The 18,821-nt window shown below is 44.9% G+C and overlaps 1 protein-coding gene across 2 annotated transcripts in view; it reads left to right on the top strand.

Annotated features, from left to right (window-relative positions):
* The window catches only part of RBM47 (RNA binding motif protein 47), a 155,845-nt gene extending 137,929 nt beyond the window's left edge, over positions 1 to 17,916 (top strand). Inside the window, exons 3-6 of one of the 2 annotated variants that reach the window (XM_064584398.1) lie at positions 7,292 to 8,451; positions 9,331 to 9,534; positions 12,170 to 12,348; positions 16,757 to 17,916. In XM_064584398.1, coding sequence (XP_064440468.1) covers positions 7,323 to 8,451; positions 9,331 to 9,534; positions 12,170 to 12,348; positions 16,757 to 16,990 — 1,746 coding nt within the window. In that variant the 5' untranslated portion in view covers positions 7,292 to 7,322 and the 3' untranslated portion in view covers positions 16,991 to 17,916. Of the gene's footprint in view, positions 1 to 7,291; positions 8,452 to 9,327; positions 9,535 to 12,169; positions 12,349 to 16,756 lie in introns of both variants that reach the window. The other variant, XM_064584397.1, reaches the window with a different exon arrangement.
* The last annotated feature ends 905 nt before the right edge of the window (positions 17,917 to 18,821 follow it).

Below are 18,821 nucleotides of genomic sequence, written 5' to 3'. Positions count from 1 at the left end.
AACATATTTTTCACTGTTTTATATGCCAAGCTGTGAATAAACGTTTCGCACATATTGCCACGTTTGTAAGCCAGCAGCCTTCAATGAAGACAGATGCATTTTTAGCGTGTGCAAGGATGGTGTTGTGTTGGGAGGGTCCTGCCTCGGGGGACCTGGCATTCATGCGGATGACTGGACCTTTTGCATCCAGCGCAAGTCTCTTCAGGTTCCTTCTGGAAAGCCTCTGCAAACTGCTGTAGCCACAGTTTAGGTGAAAAACAGGCTTACACTTGGGTGTCTGCACCACATTGCCAGGGGAGAATTACACTGCCAGACAGCTTACCTGCTAGGAATGGAATCTGGGAGACTCTGGTACACCAGTCCACGCCAGAACGCGCAGGCTAGGCTTCCCATGCTGACTGGCTTGAGGCTGGCTGGGATAACCACTTATTTCTTGTACACACAAGAATCCTACCTAGGAGCAAGATTCTCACCGCAAGTTCAAATATCTTTTTTTTTTTTTAAGTTTAAATTTCTTCTGCTAACAGTGTTTGAGCACTTAGTGCGAGGTTCTGCGCTAGGAGCTTTATGTGGATCATTTCATTTATCCCTCGCCACAGCCCTGCCATCAGAATCACGTAGGGGTGGCCGTGGTGCAGACTCTAAGCCAGACGGGTCAGCACTCAAATATCAGCTCTGAGACGCATGAACTGAGAATCTGCTTAATCTCTCTGTGCCTCAGTTTCCTTATCTGTAAGGTGGAGAGCGTAACAATATCCCACACAGACTTTAAGTCTGCTTTAAGTCTGAGTTAGCCCTGAAATTTTATTTTACTCTGAGAAGTTCAAACGTGAGGATTGGAGCGAGTTAATGCGTTTTATAAAGAGTTAAGCACACTGCGTGACACATAATGGGCGTTCAATAAACATTAGCTATCATTGTCACCATTTTAAAGATGAGAATATTAAGGTTTTAAGAGGTTAAGTGGCTTTTCCCAGGGTTCATAACTGGTAAACAGAGGAGCCGAGTTTAGGCCCTAGGTCTCTGACTCCAGAGACTGTGCATTTATTCAGCATGCTAGGCAGCCTAAATCACACTATCCAATCTGTTTTAAAACTATCTTATATTGGGGCACCTGGATAGCTCAGTCGGCTAAACGTCCAACTCTTGATTTCACCTCTGGTCATGATCTCAGGGTCATGAGATTGAGCCGTGCATCGGGCTCAGGGCAGAGCTGCTTGAGAGTCTTTCCCTCCCCCCGCCCCCACTCCACCCTCTCTCTCTAATAAATATATAAATGAAATCTTAAAAAAAAACCCATCTTATATTGATAATTCCGTGCCCTTTATCCAAGTTTTTGTTGTTGTTTTTCACTCACAGACAAGGTACAGCTTATGAAGTGTACTTATTACTCATTATGTCCACACCTCTACTACAAGAAGAATCTTATTGTTCAAAAGATAGTATTTCTCACTACTCAGACACCCCCCACCCCAAACACACACATTCATATATACACTTCCACCCTCCCAAAGAAGGTATTCTAAACTTAATTTTTTAAAGCACAATAATGATGGTGGCTATGCTTTTAACTTGGGAAACTATAGCCTTATTAGAAACAAATTGTTAATAATATTGAGGTACAACTATTGAAGCATTCTCTGGTCATTGAGTACAAATACAAGATGCCTTAATTCTTAGCTTTTTTACGATTTGAAGCATAATTCTTCTAGTTCCATTAACTCCAAGGTAGGCTCCATGAGGACGAGGTCTACTGATACCTGGCACATAGTATGTGCTCAATAAATATTTGCAGAATGAATATAAATGAACACAAACCCTTCTGTGTTTGTGTCTCTTAAGAAATTATTTGAGGCGCCTGGGTAGTTCAGTCAGTTAAGTGTCTGCCTTCTGCTCAGGTCATGATCCCGGAGTCCTGGGATCGAGCCCCACGTTGGGCTCCCTGCTCAGTGAGGAGTCTCCTTCTCCCTCTGCCCCTCCCCCTGCTTGTGCTCTCTCACTCACTCTCTCAAATAAATAAATGAAATCTTTAAAAAAAAAAATTACTGTGCACGTGTAAGTGTTGGAAGCTAAGCCAACCACTTTCACCAGATACCTCTTCTTCCAGGTCTCATAAATTTGACTACACACTTAAATGTCAAACAACTAAGACTTAGGGGGGGAAAGGCAGATCGAGAAGACTGTCTTTAAAATATGTTAGAACTTAAAAGTTGGTCCTGAAATAAAGTCTTTGCTCAGCACAGGAAACCGAGGAAAAAGTGACCATAATACTTAGCAGTAGCAATCTATGCTACTTAGTCCCGGTGATGTTCTCTGTGCATCTTCTAGAGCAGAGGTCAGCAAACTTGGTCTATACCTAGCCAGACAGCAAATATTTTGTGGGTCATATCATCTCTGAACTTTGTGGGCCATATCATCTCTGAACTATTTGACTCTGCTATTGTACTACAGAAGCAACCATAGATAAAAAAATTTTTTAAGGGCATGGCTGATAAAACTTTATTTATAAAAACAAATGGCAGGCTGTATTTGGCCCATGGCCATAGTTGCCAGGCCCTTGGTTGAAAGCTTGTCTAATTGTGATAAGTTAGGTATTCTGTTACATCTCAGAGAGAAGGGTCAGATTAGCTGTATTGTGCCCTTTTTTAAGGCATTAAACAAATCATATATCTCTTTTATATATCTAAGCATTTGGCCTTAAAAATTCATTGAGCGGCGCACCATATAATTTGTTTAACTATGGTGATTAGACAGAAAGATCAGGAGAATGGAGTTTGTAGACATAAGATTTTCTTGAATGTGTTAAACCTCCTCATTGTGCCATTTTTTTAATGGCCTCTAACAAAATCCTAATTTTATGGGATTTGATTTTTGTTCTTTTTGCATCTCTGAGCTTTCTCATTTTCTTTTTAAGTTTTTTTTAATTGTGGTAAAATATATGTAACAAAATTAACCATTTTAACTCTTTTTAAACTATTTTTAAGTATACAGTTCAGTGACATAAGTACATTCACATTGTTGTGTAACCATCACCACCGTCCTACTCTAGAACTTTCTCATCATCCCTAATTGAAACTCTGTAAACACTAAGGCTCCCTTCTCCCCTCCCCCACCGCCAGGCAACCATGATTCTACTTTCTATCTCTATGAATTTGTCTATTCTAGGTACTTCATATAAGTGGAATCATATAATATTTGTCCTTTTGTGTCTGGGTTATTTCACTTAGCATAATGTCTTCATGGTGCATCCAAGCTGTAAAGTGTGTTATAATTCCCTTCCTTTTTAAGGCTGAATAATATTCCACAGAGTATACATACCACATTTTGTTTGTCCTTCCAGCCATCAATGGATATTTGGATTGTTTCCACTTTTTGACTGTTGTGAGTAATAGGATCATGGGTGTACGAATATCTGTTTGAGTCCTTGTTTTCAGTTCTTTGGGTATATAACCAATAGTGGAATTGTTGGATCATATGATAATTCTAGGTTTAAGCTTTTGAGGAACCACCATATTGTTTTCCACAGCAGCTGAACCATTTTACATTCCTACTAGCAATGTGCAAGGGTTCCAATTTTCTTCACATTCTTGCTAATGCTTATTTTGTGTTTTGTTTTGTTTTTATAATAGCCATGCTAATAAGCATGAAGTGGTATCTCACTGTGGTTCTCATTTATTTTTATGTCAATGTTTTTAGTTAGTGTAAAAGACAGTTCATTTAGACACTACATTCATCAATGTCTGGTGCAAATTAGGGTGTGTGTGTGTGTGTGCGTGTGTGTATAGATGCTTTTATTCCTCTCCCAGTTCCAAAATTATGTGAGATGATTTCCAGGAACATATGAACAATAAGATGAATCATATAAGTAGCTAAATTCATGGCATTGGGTATACAGAAGACTAAAAAAATGAAACGATGGCCAAAATTAGATAAACTTGAGACTGTGTTGTAATGTCTTCAACAATTACTTAAATTTTTAAAGCTTTTTTTTTTTTTTTTTAAAGATTTTACTTATTTATTTGACAGAGAGAGAGGGAGAAGCAGGCTTCCCACGGAACAGGGAGCCCGATGTGGGGCTCGACCTCAGGACCCTGCGATCTGACCTGAGCGGAAGGCAGATGCTTAACTGACTGAGCCACCCAGGCGTCCCGACAATTACTAAAACTGAAGTGGCAAATTTAATCCTGAAAGAATTAGGCCAAAGACAAAGGGGAAAGAGGTCCAGATTCATTTATTCCAGATGATGAAAGCTCAGGAAAAAAGATTTTTCTTGGCTTATAGATGTAAGAAATAATCTGTAACAGTTTTAAAAGAAGTGATTTTAAAAAAAAAAGGAGAAATGATTATATTAGTGCCCCCAGCAGATTTCAGACTGAAAGCAAACAAAAATTTTGATGGCACCTGGAAATGGCTCCCCATAGCCTGACTTCTCTCAGGGTAAAATGGTCATTTCAGAGTAAAATTAGGAAAACACAGAGTCAACGTTTTCTGTAGCACAACATGCAAGATCTTGAATTGCCTCATACGTTTATATATGTCCTGGCATTTCCTTTCCAGGTCACAGATTACAAACATATACATGTTTGTACAAATAGTCTTCTTAAGAGTATATCCTTATCTCCCTTTTGGAAAGAAGGGAAGAGCTTCATGTTCAAATTTGATAGTGAAATTTCTGTTTCAGTGTGAAACTACAAGAACAAATGTATCATTTTCAAATTTGTAATAGGAAAAAAAGACTTCATGATAAGTAGATATGCTGTCAAACCAGTCTCAAGCACTTAAAGAGCAAAAGAAATAAAAAATAAGAATAGAAGCCATATGAAACAGATGTTTTTAAAGAACTGAGAAAGTGTCAAAATTACCCTAACATTGAAAGATTTGGTCTGAAGTTTTACCCAGAAGTTTGGATTAAAGGCAGTAATACACAGCGGAGGTTTCTTGAACATTTACAATGTTCTAGGCACAATTCAAAGTGCTTTGTATGTATTAACTCACTTGTTCCTCTACACTTAATACTGTTATCATCATCATTCCCATTTTATTGAGAGGGAAACTGAGGCACGGAGCAGCTAAGTATCCTTGCTGTAGTTCATACAACTGGGATTCACACATAACCATGCAGTCTGGCTCCAGCGGCCACTCACTTCCCCACGAAATCATACTGCCCCTTGATGTTATGGCAAATGAACCAAGGAAGTACTGGTTTAGCTAGCTGGCAAATAAACAGCTCAGATTTCTGTTTGTCCCTACAATTGTGTGTGTGTGTGTTTCTTTAGAAGACCAAACTTACCCTAATTATTCTTGAAATCTCCCTTAATATTCTATACAATTCCTTTTGGTAAATTTTTACAAATCATGCTCCAGATTCCAGTTGAATGATGAAACTTTATGCCATTAAAAATTATGTTTTTACAGAGTTTTTAAGAATGTGGAGGAATGCTTATAAAATGAAGCAAAGCAGCAAGATGTAAATTTGTTGGAAGCCAAGTTCCACCCCTCACCCCTCAAAAAAATTCTACTTTAAAAAAAAAAAAAGATGGGAACGTTTAATTGTGGTTATCATTGGGTAGGAATAATAGGAATGATTTCTGTTCCTGCTTTTCTTAATTTCCGTAAAATTTACCTGAATACCTTTATAGCCCAAAAAAATGAAATAAACTTCGTTTTTTTAAAGGACCTTTTTACAAAAGCACAGTACAAAGCTCCTAATGATAACCTTAAATGCATATTTAAAATCATCTCCACAGGGCGCCTGGGTGGCTCAGTTGGTTAAGCGGCTGCCTTCGGCTCAGGTCATGATCCTGGAGTCCCGGGATCGAGTCCCGCATCGGGCTCCCTGCTCGGCGGGGAGTCTGCTTCTCCCTCTGACCCTCACCCCTCTCATGCTCTCTGTCTCTCATTCTCTCTGTCTCAAATAAATAAAATCTTTAAAAAAAATAAAATAAAATAAATAAAATAAAATCATCTCCACAGAGCCCTGTACTGTATGAGTGAAGGTGACATGGTTTAGACTTGCACTGTTGTATATGGACTTTTTCTTAAGATTGATTGATTGATTTTAGAGAGAGACAGCGAGGGGGGCGGGGGCAGAGGGAGAGAATCTCAAGCTGACTCCCCGCTGAGCGCAGAACCCAGTTCGGGCTCCATCCCACAACCCTGAGATCATGACGTGAGCCGAAATCAAGAGTGGGACGTTGAACCGACTCAGCCACCCAGGCGTCCCATGGCTGTTTAATGAAAATGAAATAAAATAAAAAACTCAGATCAGCAGTACACTAGCCCCATTTGAAGCGTTCAGTAGCCACAAGTGGCCAGTGACAGCTTTTCCGTCCACACAGGAAGTTCTGTTGCATAGCACTGCTTTCAAGGGAAGAACATGGAATCTGGAGCGCGGTGACTTGGCATCAAATCCTGGTAGGAGTTGACACTTGCTGTGTGAAATGGGCAATTTACTCAACCTCTCTGAGCCTATAGACAAATTAGGGGTCATAATAATACCGCTTTCCATGTAAGGAGATTAAGAATCTCGAATAAGATAATGCATGGGACAGTTCTCCAAAAACTGTACTGTGGTTCACCAGCTTCACAAACCCCCCAGTTGAACTTAATCTAGCTCTTCGTGGACTGACTCCGAATCCATACCTGGTTCCTACCGAGACTTTTGCCTAAACGACACCGTAAAAATCAGACTTACCAGCTCTTACCACAGTTCCTAGGCCAAGTCCTTGGCAATGTGGATGTTCCATTTCTCTCTTGTAAAAAGCTTCAGCACATAGCTCCATCTATCTACCTCCTCCAGGTTTTCCTTGACAACTTAAATACACTGCTATTTCCATTCCTAAATGGACAAGACTGTCTTTAAAAAGAAAGCAAAGAAAGAGGCTTGTCTGCCCAAGAAATAAATGGGGTAAAATGCTATAACTAAAAGGAAATCAGTCTCGGTTGACAGTGCAGGAGTTGAGCTGAAGATGTTGCCGTTTGCTGCAAGAACGTGAGGTTTTCACTAACGAATTACAACAGGTTTGCTGTGCCTCAAAGCTGTTAGGGTACTGATTAAGTGCAAGTACTTGCTCATTCTTGACTTTTTTTTCCCGAGTCACTTCTGGTTTTTCCTGCAAAACAGCTTGACTAATTTAGACTCTGTTCACGCTGCTGTATTTATTTCTCATCTAACCACCTGCTAGTTAAGCGTGAGTCTCGCATTGTCTTAAAAGAATGAAGTAGCCCAGTTGAGGCTCGCTGTGGCGCGGACCCCACGCTCACCTTCCCTTCTGCTCCCGCCCGCCCCCAGGTCTCCTCCAGCCGTGGATGCCTTTGACATTATGACCGCAGAGGATTCCACCGCAGCCATGAGCAGCGACTCGGCCGCCGCCGCGTCCTCAGCCAAGGTGCCGGAGGGCGTGGCCGGCGCGCCCAACGAGGCGGCGCTGCTGGCGCTGATGGAGCGCACGGGCTACAGCATGGTGCAGGAGAACGGGCAGCGCAAGTACGGCGGCCCGCCGCCCGGCTGGGAGGGCCCGCACCCGCAGCGCGGCTGCGAGGTCTTCGTGGGCAAGATCCCGCGCGACGTGTACGAGGACGAGCTGGTGCCCGTGTTCGAGGCGGTGGGCCGCATCTACGAGCTGCGCCTCATGATGGACTTCGACGGCAAGAACCGCGGCTACGCCTTCGTCATGTACTGCCACAAGAGCGAGGCCAAGCGCGCCGTGCGCGAGCTCAACAACTACGAGATCCGCCCGGGCCGCCTGCTCGGCGTGTGCTGCAGCGTGGACAACTGCCGCCTCTTCATCGGCGGCATCCCCAAGATGAAGAAGCGCGAGGAGATCCTGGAGGAGATCGCCAAGGTCACCGAGGGCGTGCTGGACGTGATCGTCTACGCCAGCGCGGCCGACAAGATGAAGAACCGCGGCTTCGCCTTCGTCGAGTACGAGAGCCACCGCGCCGCCGCCATGGCGCGCCGCAAGCTCATGCCCGGCCGCATCCAGCTCTGGGGCCACCAGATCGCCGTGGACTGGGCCGAGCCCGAGATCGACGTGGACGAGGACGTGATGGAGACCGTGAAGATCCTCTACGTGCGCAACCTCATGATCGAGACCACCGAGGACACCATCAAGAAGAGCTTCGGCCAGTTCAACCCGGGCTGCGTGGAGCGCGTCAAGAAGATCCGCGACTACGCCTTCGTGCACTTCGTCAGCCGCGAGGACGCCGTGCACGCCATGAACAACCTCAACGGCACCGAGCTGGAGGGCTCGTGCCTCGAGGTGACGCTGGCCAAGCCCGTGGACAAGGAGCAGTACTCCCGCTACCAGAAGGCGGCCAAGGGCGGCGGCGCGGCCGAGGCGGCGGTGCAGCAACCCAGCTACGTGTACTCTTGCGACCCCTATACGCTGGCCTACTACGGCTACCCCTACAACGCGCTCATCGGGCCCAACAGAGACTACTTTGTGAAAGGTTAGTGGGGGCTGTTCTGCGGGGGCGGGGGGGGGGGGGGGGACGAGAGCCGCGGGGCCCGGGCCGCGTCAGGGGCGTTGTGGCTGTCATTGGCCGAGCTGGTAGATGGGCTCCTCCCCCCACTCACCCACCCTCGTTTGAGTCCCAGTTGTGGGGTCTGTTCTTGGCTGGCACTTAGGGCGTTCGCTTCCATAGCACTGAGGGAAATGCAGGTCATTCCTCTGTATGGGGTGAGCGGTGGAATCACACGGGCATGCAAGCGTTTCTTGCATACTACCTTTGCAGGACCTACCCAGTTTGGGGCTAGTCCGCCAGTCTCTGGGTACTTAGGTTAAAACCTCCTTGTGAAATTAAATCTTGAGGATGTTGGGGGGTAAGAAGCAGGATGTTGGCGTGGTGGTATTGGTGAACTTACTGGCTAGGGTATCATGAAACCAGGCATTGCACAGGGAAACCAGTACCCAGGTTCTGGGTCCTGCCGTCATCAGATTAACTGGCTCTGTGACTTTCATCAGTCCTTTAACCTCCCTGGGCCAGTTTTCTCACGCATGAGATAAGGAAGGCGAACCAACAGATCCCCTTCCAGATAACTTTTTTTTCAGCCCCTGAATGTTGTTCTTTATTGAAGTTGCAGTTGCAGTCCTAGGAACTCACCATGCAAGTTCATCTCTTGCGTTGAGCAGACCTACTTAGGGTACGAATCTAGGCGGGAATAGAATGTTGAAAGCATCTTCCCAGCTCACTGAAGAGCAACCTACACATCACCTGCAACTTAGACAAAGGGCAAACACCTAAATGCCAAGAACCTTGAGTTAAGATCAGCCTCTTGCACAGTCACTGTTGGATGCTCATCATTGTGTGTATTGTTATTATAAGCAGGCAGCGTAAGAGGCCGGGGTCGAGGTGCGGCCGGCAACAGAGCCCCAGGGCCCAGGGGTTCCTACCTCGGGGGATATTCAGCTGGCCGTGGTATATATAGCCGATATCATGAAGGGAAAGGAAAGCAGCAAGAAAAAGGATATGAACTCGTACCGAATTTGGAAATCTCTGCCGTCAATCCAGTTGCCATTAAACCTGGTACAGGTCAGTATGAACCAGAGATAGAATGCATCCATTCAGCTAAAACCCCAGTGCTCTCTTTGAAGTGACCCCAAGATGTCCTCGGGCTCTTTCATTTGCACCTGCGTTCCTCTTCCAACAGGCAGCCAAAGGTTAGGCAAAGACTGTGGCCTCCTGGGCCCTCTTTTCTAGAACTTGAGGGGATGGTCCAGCTCTGATCATATTCAAGTCAAACTTTCCAGTAGTGGGTTTGATGCCACCAGTTGTTAGGCTGTTTCTCAAGCTGTGACCCAGTAGGCAGAGTTGGAGTGGTGGGGAGGGGCGGAGGAAGACAATGGAAGAATGGGAGGCTCTTCTGTACCTTCTTTGAGCTCAAGCTGTCTTCTCTCTCCTCGACCCTATTGCTACACCAGCAGTCAGTGGCCGGAGGATACAGCTGATCGCCGGTTCTGACAGTTGGTGGAAAGGGTAGAAAATTCCCCTTAGGGGGCACAAAACACAAATGTCCCTTGTCGTGGTCTTGGAACAAACCAGAACACCTGGGAACAAGGCAGCGGTGAAAGTTTTTGCAGCTGCTCATTTCCTAGATTCTGATTTCCAGCACTCCTCTCTGCCCCTCTCGCTGGATCACTAGATTGGGGGTAGGGACACTCAAGTAATTCAAGCCAGAAACCTTGAACGTTGCGTTCACCTCCAGGCCCCACAAACCAGTTTGCCAGCGTTAATAGTGCCCATTGGTCACCTAACACGAGTCCGGTCTTCTTTCTGATCCTAACTTGAGAGGAACTCCATGAAGAGAGCATCGTGGTACCAGCTCCCTATTAGCACACATCACACAGGCATCCAAACGGGGAAAATTCCTTCGTGGACAGGCAGAGCGATCCTCCTCCAGCCCTGTTCCCGGTTTCAGGGAGGGCAGATCGAAGAGCTCTTGGAGAGAATCTTCCCTTTGAAGCTCAGCTACTCTGATTTTCTTCTAGTTGAGGATTGCGCACTCCGTCCCCTAGCTAAGAGATTCAAGGAATCTGCATTTGGGGCATAGGTTTGCGTTGCCACATAGGGCTTAAAAAGCCTTTTCCCGGTAGAGCTTCCTTTTGATAATCCAGTGATAATTTTTTTTTTCCTGTGAAAAAATGTAAATTCTCAGTCAGGTGACTCCTTACGCTGGATTTCCTTATAAATGCCGTTGACACCATAAGCAGTGTTAAACTGATCATGTGTCTCTCTGTAATGCCATAAAACAGAGCCTGGATGTGGGAGTTGTCACTTCTACTTGTTGGAAAAGGGACTCCTGTTGGCAAGTTGCAATAGTTGAAGATTTAACTAGAGAAAAGAACTCTTAAACCATCTTTAAGCGTATAGTCGTGTCGTGGGGCCTGACGTAGAAATTCCTATGGGCTGATAGCCAAAACAATCCAGAGGTCCTCAGTATAGCCCCAGTGTAGCTTAAACTCCTAATTGCCTCAGGTCCCCATCCCCTTGGCCTCTGTTTCTAATGCATCCAGAAAATTAGAACTTCTAGTGAAGTATCTGGCCACAAGACCATATGATTGAAAAGGCCGGTGAGGGATTTTGTTAAGGTTTTAGGTCCATTTTATTGAAAGGCCATACCATTGTTGAGCCTGCAATCATTTGTTTCTTCACCTCACATCAAGTTAGCTTGTAGTAGAGTAAATATACCTACAGTTGTAGGAAAAAACATAAATGAAAGCCCACTCTGTGTATGCATTTTATAGTCTTGCTTACCCTTCAACACATGCCCACATACCACCTACTCACAGACTCCCCCAAAACCAGGGCTAGAATTTTTTCCTTGTTATCTCTTTCTGTCATATGTGGGCATTCATTAACTGCTATCTGTTTGAGCCCCTGGTTAAAATAGAATCCCTTGAGTAATGTTTGAGCCCCTGGTTAAAGTAGAATCCCTTGGACTTTACTCACGGAAACACATCTTTGAGTTGGCAGGGCCCATCCTAAAACCAGTCACTCTGCTGCTTCGCTACTGAGTGGACATTAGAAAATGAGGGAACTTGCCATTTTTTATTAAGTATTTTTCCTTGAATCAGTAATGCTGAAATCTGAAACACAGAGTGGGGAAGGCGTGCACAGACCTCTGACTTCCCCAGAAGGAAACCCTCCCCAGAACCTGCTTCTTAAAATGTGAAAGGGAAAGGGTGGCGGGTCTGGTAATGAGCCAGGTGAGTGATGAGGGCCGGCAGGCTCACTCCCGCTCGCACCTGGTGGGCCTCGAGCCTCTGATCTCACTTCTCACTCTGAGCCTCCCCTCTCAGTCAGAAGGCCCTTTCCTGTGCTGTGGGAACAGCAAGAGTGGGATTCAAGATGAGATTTCTCTGTAGCAGCAGGAGGAAAAATGTTGGTGCAGACACCTAACTCTGGACATCTTTCCATGAGCATCTGTTGGGAGACTCCATCTGTACCCATGTGGTTCCTTTTGCGGGTTGAGCAGGGCTCGGGGGACGTACCTCCCAGCTCCCCTCTCTTCCTCCTGGGTAGCGCCTTGGTACCTGGACTGAGGGAGCATCAGTTAGCCAGGGAGGCCCGTGACTGCCACACTTGGCTTTGAAAAATAGCAAGAAAGCGACGGGTCTTCCTGGGGGACTTTCAAGTGATTTGCGTTTCCCTGTCCCTTCTCTTGCAGTGGCCATCCCTGCCATTGGGGCCCAGTATTCCATGTTTCAGGCAGCGCCAGCCCCTAAGATGATCGAAGACGGCAAAATCCACACAATGGAGCACATGATCAGCCCCATCGCCGTGCAGCCAGACCCAGCCGCCGCCGCCGCCGTCATTCCTGCCGTGTCAACGCCGCCCCCATTCCAGGTAGAGTGCTTGCTGGGGTCCTCGACATCCGACATCCGTGTGGGAGGCCTCCCTTTATCGTGGATTCATTTCCCCGTCGGCAGGAGAATTCGCTGTGTGCCTAGCTCTCTGATGAAGCATGGGATGGGGTGACAGGAAAAATGGGTCCTGTAAATCATGCCAGGACAGAAAAGTTTCAAATAATAATTGTACTACCCTAATGTCATCACTCTATGAAAGATGGGAAGCCATTCGCAAAAATGACACATGTAATTCTTCACGGTGTCATGATATTGTACATATGTTTTTTTTTTATGACCGCTGGATAATTTTTAACTCAATGTTCTTACTGTCAAGCGGCGGACTCCCAAAGTCCAGGGAGATCGCTCACATTTTCACATTCCAAATTGCAGTTCGAGGAAGATTCTTTTTTTTTTTTTTAAGTTCTCTCAGGGCGCCTGGGTGACTCAGTCGGTTAAGCTTCTGACTCTTGATTTTGGCTCAGGGTTGTGAGATCGCGCCCCACATCAGGCTCTGTGCTCAGGGCAGAGTCTGCTTGAGATTCTGTCTCCCTCTGCCCCTCCCCACCCCGAGATCTTTCTCACTCTCTCTCTCTCTCTCAAATAAATAAGTGAATCTTTTTAAAAAAAAAAAAAAAAGTTCTCCCCCCCCCACCTGTGTATGAATATTTCAGTATGTATATCCATATACAGGTATATAAGAGTGTGCGTGGAGAGAGAACTATCTGTAGAGATATAGCTATACAAAACTTCACAAAATCTGCCCTTAATCCTCTCCTCTAAGCAGACCCAGCCATTCCCATTCCTCCTCCTCCCAGTCCAGTCTTACCGTGCCAGCCTCCTTCCCCACCTTTGCTCACAGCTTCTCTACTGTGTGGTGTCCAGTCTTGTGACTTCTGTAGAATCTTTCCCATCCACCCGAGCCTTGGAAATCCTGTCTCCTGGATGTCTCGTCACCCACGTTTCATGAAACTCCTCTAGACTGAGAGTTACATCTTATGTTTTCTTTTTATCATCAGTGCATAACACATAGGGAACATTCGTCCAAACAAAACCAAACAAAACAATAGAATCTTGTTAGAGCTACTTTTTGTGAGGCGGTGAATCTCAAATACCTTTTCAGTCAACAAAGATACTCAGGCCTGGGGTCTCTTCCCTAACTGGATTAGAATTATCCAGAGAATATGTTTACAAAACAGATTCTTAGACTCAAACCCCAGAAGATTCCCACTGGGCAGATCTCAGCTGGGGTTCTAGAATCCACGTTTGGTATCGGCTCCTCAGTGAGGCCGGCTGGTGAGCCGCCCCACAGGAGTGCGGTCGCTTTTGCCTTCTCCGTGCACAGTCTTGACTGCGCCAGTCAGAAATGGTCACGCCAGTTGAAGTATATTCATCTATCAGTGGGTCATCAAGTATTCCTTAAGACTGGACTTCTAAAGCCAGAAAAAGGAATCGGTTGTAAATGACTCACACTCTAAAATGGCAACTGAGGGTAGCTGCTACTTGTGGACTGACTAATAAATATCTGCAGTAACCTCCAAACAATAGTTAGTGGAATTCTGGTAACAATTGCGGATTTCTCTTTACTAAGAAACTCATGCACTTTTGTCCTTGGTGCGTAGTGTCCCAAATTCCAGTTTTCGTACTCACGCTGTTGCGGTCTTTTATCAGTCTCCACTCAGTTTTGCCATCAGGGTCTCTGTTCAGAGTCTTTGCTTATGAATTTGTTCAGTAGACAGTCATTATTAGTTGATTCCGGTGGAGATTTTCTTCCCCCTGTTCTTCAACATACCCTGCGGAATGCCTGGAGCTACTTACTTTTGAACTCGGGCATGACTTCTTTGAGTATGTGTGGCCTTGGTGCTCATCCACCAGTCTCAGTTCTCTGCATCCTCCCTCTGAGTTCTTTGACCCTGGGCTCTCTGAATGCCTGGCTCTCTGCCCCGACTCCTGTGTTCTCTGCCAAATTGCAGCAGGAGGAGCATTAAGCACTACTGATTGGTGAGTAGAACACTTTTCCAAATGGAGCCACACTAGAAATCCATTCCCAGCATTACTTCCAGAGCCTTCCTGTGGAACACCTTCAGTCATACTCCTCTGTCTTGCACGTGCTCAGGGATGTTCCTGCTTAGCCATTTTATATCCTCAATTTCATAAAGGCTTTGTAAGTAATTTAAGAAAATGTTTACTGGCATAGACTTTTTTTTTAATTTATTTCTCAAAGTGTTCTCAATCTTTACAAATCTGTGGTATAAGTAGAGCAGGGATCGCCATTCCCCTTGGTGAGGTCTTTTCCTCACCTCTCTCCTCCCCCAACTCCCCATGCTCAACCCTTCCAAGCCTAGGTGTTGAGCTGGACCATAGCACATGGAAAGGTTTCTCTCGGATGTCCTCTTCCCTGCAATTTCATCCCTCTGTGCACTTGTCACTAAATATATGTCCACCCATTTGGAAAAGATTGCTTGTATCTTGCTGTAAGGCACCATCTTCCCCCTTCTGAAGTTTCTTTTTTTTTTTCCTTCCCCTTCTGAAGTTTCTCTCTTGCCAATGAGATATTCGTTGTTTCAGTGTTGTAGGAGACGAGATAAGACAGGGCTAAAAGTGCAGGCTCCAGAGTCACACATTTCATTGCTTAAGAGCTGTGTCACCTTGTGCAGGTCATTTAACACATCCAAACCGCTCCGTATAATCATAGTACCAGCTTCATTGGTGGTTGTGATGATTCCATAACTCATACAAATAAGGCACTTAGAATAGTGCCTGGCAGACCACAGTCCCTCGGTTGTTATTATCATTTAGTAGAATTACTATTTTGGTTACAATGGAAAAAATGGCTCTTAGGTGGTGACTTTTCCTTTGAATGTAATTTTGCGACTCTCCTTTGCAAATTTTGTAAACGAATGATAGCTAATTCCCTTGCAAAAATCCAGGAAGAACTCATTTTTAAAAATTGAATTCTCCATTTCATATATCCTGAATTGCTTACTTTGACGATGCGTGAAGACATGGAGGCCATAGCGACGTTTACTGCAGGGTATTCTGAGGAACACAAAGCGCGCTAGGTATTTTGTTAAGTGCGTGTTTTATTTTACCACAAATCCCCCTTTCCATAAAGCATCTCACAGAACTGGCTCCAGAGCAAACCCTTTGGGAAATACTGAACCACAGGCTTCACTCTTTACACCTATTTGCTTGGAAAATGTAGCATGTTAGTCTTTCAAGTAGAGAAGAGCAAGTGGCAGGGACTCTGATGGAGCCCACTGTGGCATCTGTCATGAGGCAGCTGTAGGGAGCTTGCCTTTCCCTACTTCCTTCTCCTATGGAAACTCCTCCTCATCCTTCAAGACCCAGTTCAAATGTCTCTGCTTCCACGATGCTTCCTCCAGCTTCCCAAGTGAGTTGGTTCCTTTTCTGAGCCTCTACACCCATCTGTACAGTTGACCCTTGAACAACACAAGGGTTAGGTGTGTCCCCCCCATGCAGTTGTAAATAAATCCATATAAAACTTTTGACTCCGCCACCAACTTAACTACTGACAGCCTACTGTTGTCCGGAAGGTTTACTGAGAACATAAACAGTCGATGAAACATAGATTCTGTATGTTGCATGGATTATATACTGTATTCTTACAGGAGAGTAAGCTAAAGAAAAGAAAATGGGTGAGAAAATCATAAGCGAGAGGAAGCACATACATAGTACTGTGCTGAACTTAGCGGAAAAAATCCACATAGAAGTGGACCCACTCAGTTCAAACCCGTGTTGTTCAAGGGTCAACTGTATATATCGTGGGTGTCATACCTTAGGTGGGAGATGGTTGAAATCATCAGTCACACTTACTGAAAATTGTGGTCACCGGGTTTTTAGGTCACAGCTTAAAAAGCTGTGCCTACGGAGATCCCTGCACTGGCTTCCGTAACATTGTCACTGTCTGTTGTCCCCTCCCGTTTTTGCAGCGCCATGTTCCTTCAGTTAAATAAGAGTTGAGGCGGCTGGCGTGTATTTTAGGGACCATATTTTGAATTACGGTGAGATCAACTGAGCAAAGGGTAGATTCTCCGCTCCCCTTTCTAGCTGCCTCTGGGGCATGGGCGGCTGGAAAGGAATGGCAAGATAGACGATTCCAGCGTATTTAAACTTTCCCTGAGCTTGGCGGTTCCGTCACTTTGACCAGTTGAACTCCAAGGAGCCTTGAGACGCAACTCCAGCTTACCTTAATGGCCCTTACACCAGTTACTGATTTTGCCCGTCCGCCTCCCCGCCCCGAGAATGAAAACCTTTGCCTTCACCTGTTCCTGCAGCGCGCCCCGGGGAACGGGAAGAGTGAAGGGAGCCGGGCCCGCGGGGGTTGACTCCGCGGGCCGGGCAGCGCCGCGCGGTCGGTAAGGAGCCTTTCCGTGTCTCGCCCCCAGGGCCGCCCGATCACCCCAGTGTACACGGTGGCTCCGAACGTTCAGAGAATTCCCGCCGCTGGGATCTACGGGGCCAGTTACGTGCCGTTCGCTGCTCCGGCCACCACCACGATCGCCACACTACAGAAGAATGCGGCCGCCGCCGTGTACGGAGGCTACGCGGGCTACATACCTCAGGCCTTCCCCGCCGCTGCTATCCAGGTGCCCATCCACGACATCTACCAGACGTACTGACACTGGTGAGTTGAGTGGAGGCAGACGGCGAACTACCCCGAAGGAACATTGTACTATTTATGAAGAAAGAACGCGTGGGATTAGCACACTCACGAAACCTGCAAGTGAAGAATGTTATCCAGTATCGCCCTGAAAGATTTTATATTCATGAAGTTTCCACTGGTTGTTTTGTTTTTCTTTTTTGGAAAAAAGACTGTTTTCGACTTAGCCCTTGTTCATACATTTCTAAGAGACTCGCACCGGTTCGTGCCTTAATACCATCTCTCAAAAATTTGTATGCCATAGTACGTTTGTATAGAGGTTTTTTTGTTTTTGTATTTTTAAGGATATATTTTCAGTATGAAGGTTATTTTCTTAACTTCTACACTCCAGAGATTTCTATTTTGTAGTACCTTCGATAATATATCAACTATATATTGAAAAGCACGTTTGAGCAGCTAGGGACCTGTTTTGAAAAATAGATTCAATATTTAAAGATACAAACAGTAGTGCTTTAAAATACTACATAAAATGTTATTTTAAAAGTTATACTAGAAAGTGCAATTTCAAAGTGAGTGAAATCTCTATTTCAGCTGCATTAAGGGTTGATGGTGTTACCACGTGTTAAGATGACAGTTCTATTTTTTTTTTTTTGAAAGAAAGTAAACACTCGATCTCTCTTTAAGCCCACATTGAAAAGACTTGTCACACTTCTAAGTCCACACACTGTAAGGCTCTCACCTGCCACCATTACCCTGTTTCCCCGCTCCTTCTCCATGTGTCTTGCCCTCCCCACACCCCTACTCATTCCTTCCTTCCTTCCTATCCCCAGCCCCACCTCCAAGTTTGGCAAGTCTAGGGCAAATGAATTCCTCTGATAGAACTTTGATGGCTTTTATACTTCTTCCTGGGTTTTTGTGGGGGTTTTCTGTTTTGTTGTGGGTTTTTCTTTTTGTCTTGGTTGGAGAGGTATTTTCAATAGCAGACTATGCATAAGTACAAGATTTTAGTAGTTTCCATAAGACATTTTTGCATAGCTATTTAATGTCTCATATAAAACCTTACTTCCTTTTCTAATGCTTTTATTTTATTTGTTTTTGAAGTATGAGTTTGTAGAGACAGTGAATGTTGTTGTCGGCAAGGCCCCCAGAGACTCTTGTCGCAGAAAGTTATGCTTCTAGCTGCCTTATCATGTTTCAGTGCACATTGTCTGTGGTCGTCAAGGGTATGGGAAATACTGTGTTTATTGAGCAGGGCTTTCCTCTGTTGCTGTGCACGTGGTAGGTGAGCTGACTTGGGGCGTGCACACCCAGGAGGAGGAGGAGAGACCTGTAGAAGTTAAAAGATAGCTTGTAAATAATTTCCTAATGCTGGTTTTTAGTTGTTTAATGTTGCGGAAGTTCTTGGTATATAGTTTAATGCAGAGTGAAACCATTTTATTTCAATGTTATTAAAAAGTTTTGTTTATTATTAGGAAGTAAATGTATTGTTGCAGTGTTGTGCCTGTTTCAAGGCTTTTGTTTAGCAGAGTGAATGTAAAATACAGTAAAATGTTAAGATTGTCATCTGCTTTATGAAATACATCAACTTGGAACTTTTTTTTAAAGGCTCCATCAAGGAATTGAGGTGTGCAATAGGTAGCAAGGACACAGTTGTGTGTTTATGTCACATTAGAGATCTATAAAATCTGTCCACTCACTGAATTTTTGCTAATGGCTGAATTCTTATTTATGGATTAAGAATAGGAGCATGCCTTTAGCAAGTATTTTAGTTTTGTTTTAAATTTTAAATTAAGAGATTCCCAAATGCCTTTTCCCTCCCCCTCATCTTAGGGTGGGATGAATTTTTTATA

The sequence above is a fragment of the Mirounga angustirostris genome, unplaced genomic scaffold, assembly GCF_029215605.1.
Source record: "Mirounga angustirostris isolate CCGP_5_RB_7025 unplaced genomic scaffold, mMirAng1.0.hap1 SCAF_2, whole genome shotgun sequence".
Lineage (NCBI taxonomy): Eukaryota > Metazoa > Chordata > Mammalia > Carnivora > Phocidae > Mirounga > Mirounga angustirostris.
Note: the sequence above shows the minus strand (reverse complement) of the source record. Positions and strands in the feature narration are given on the sequence as shown.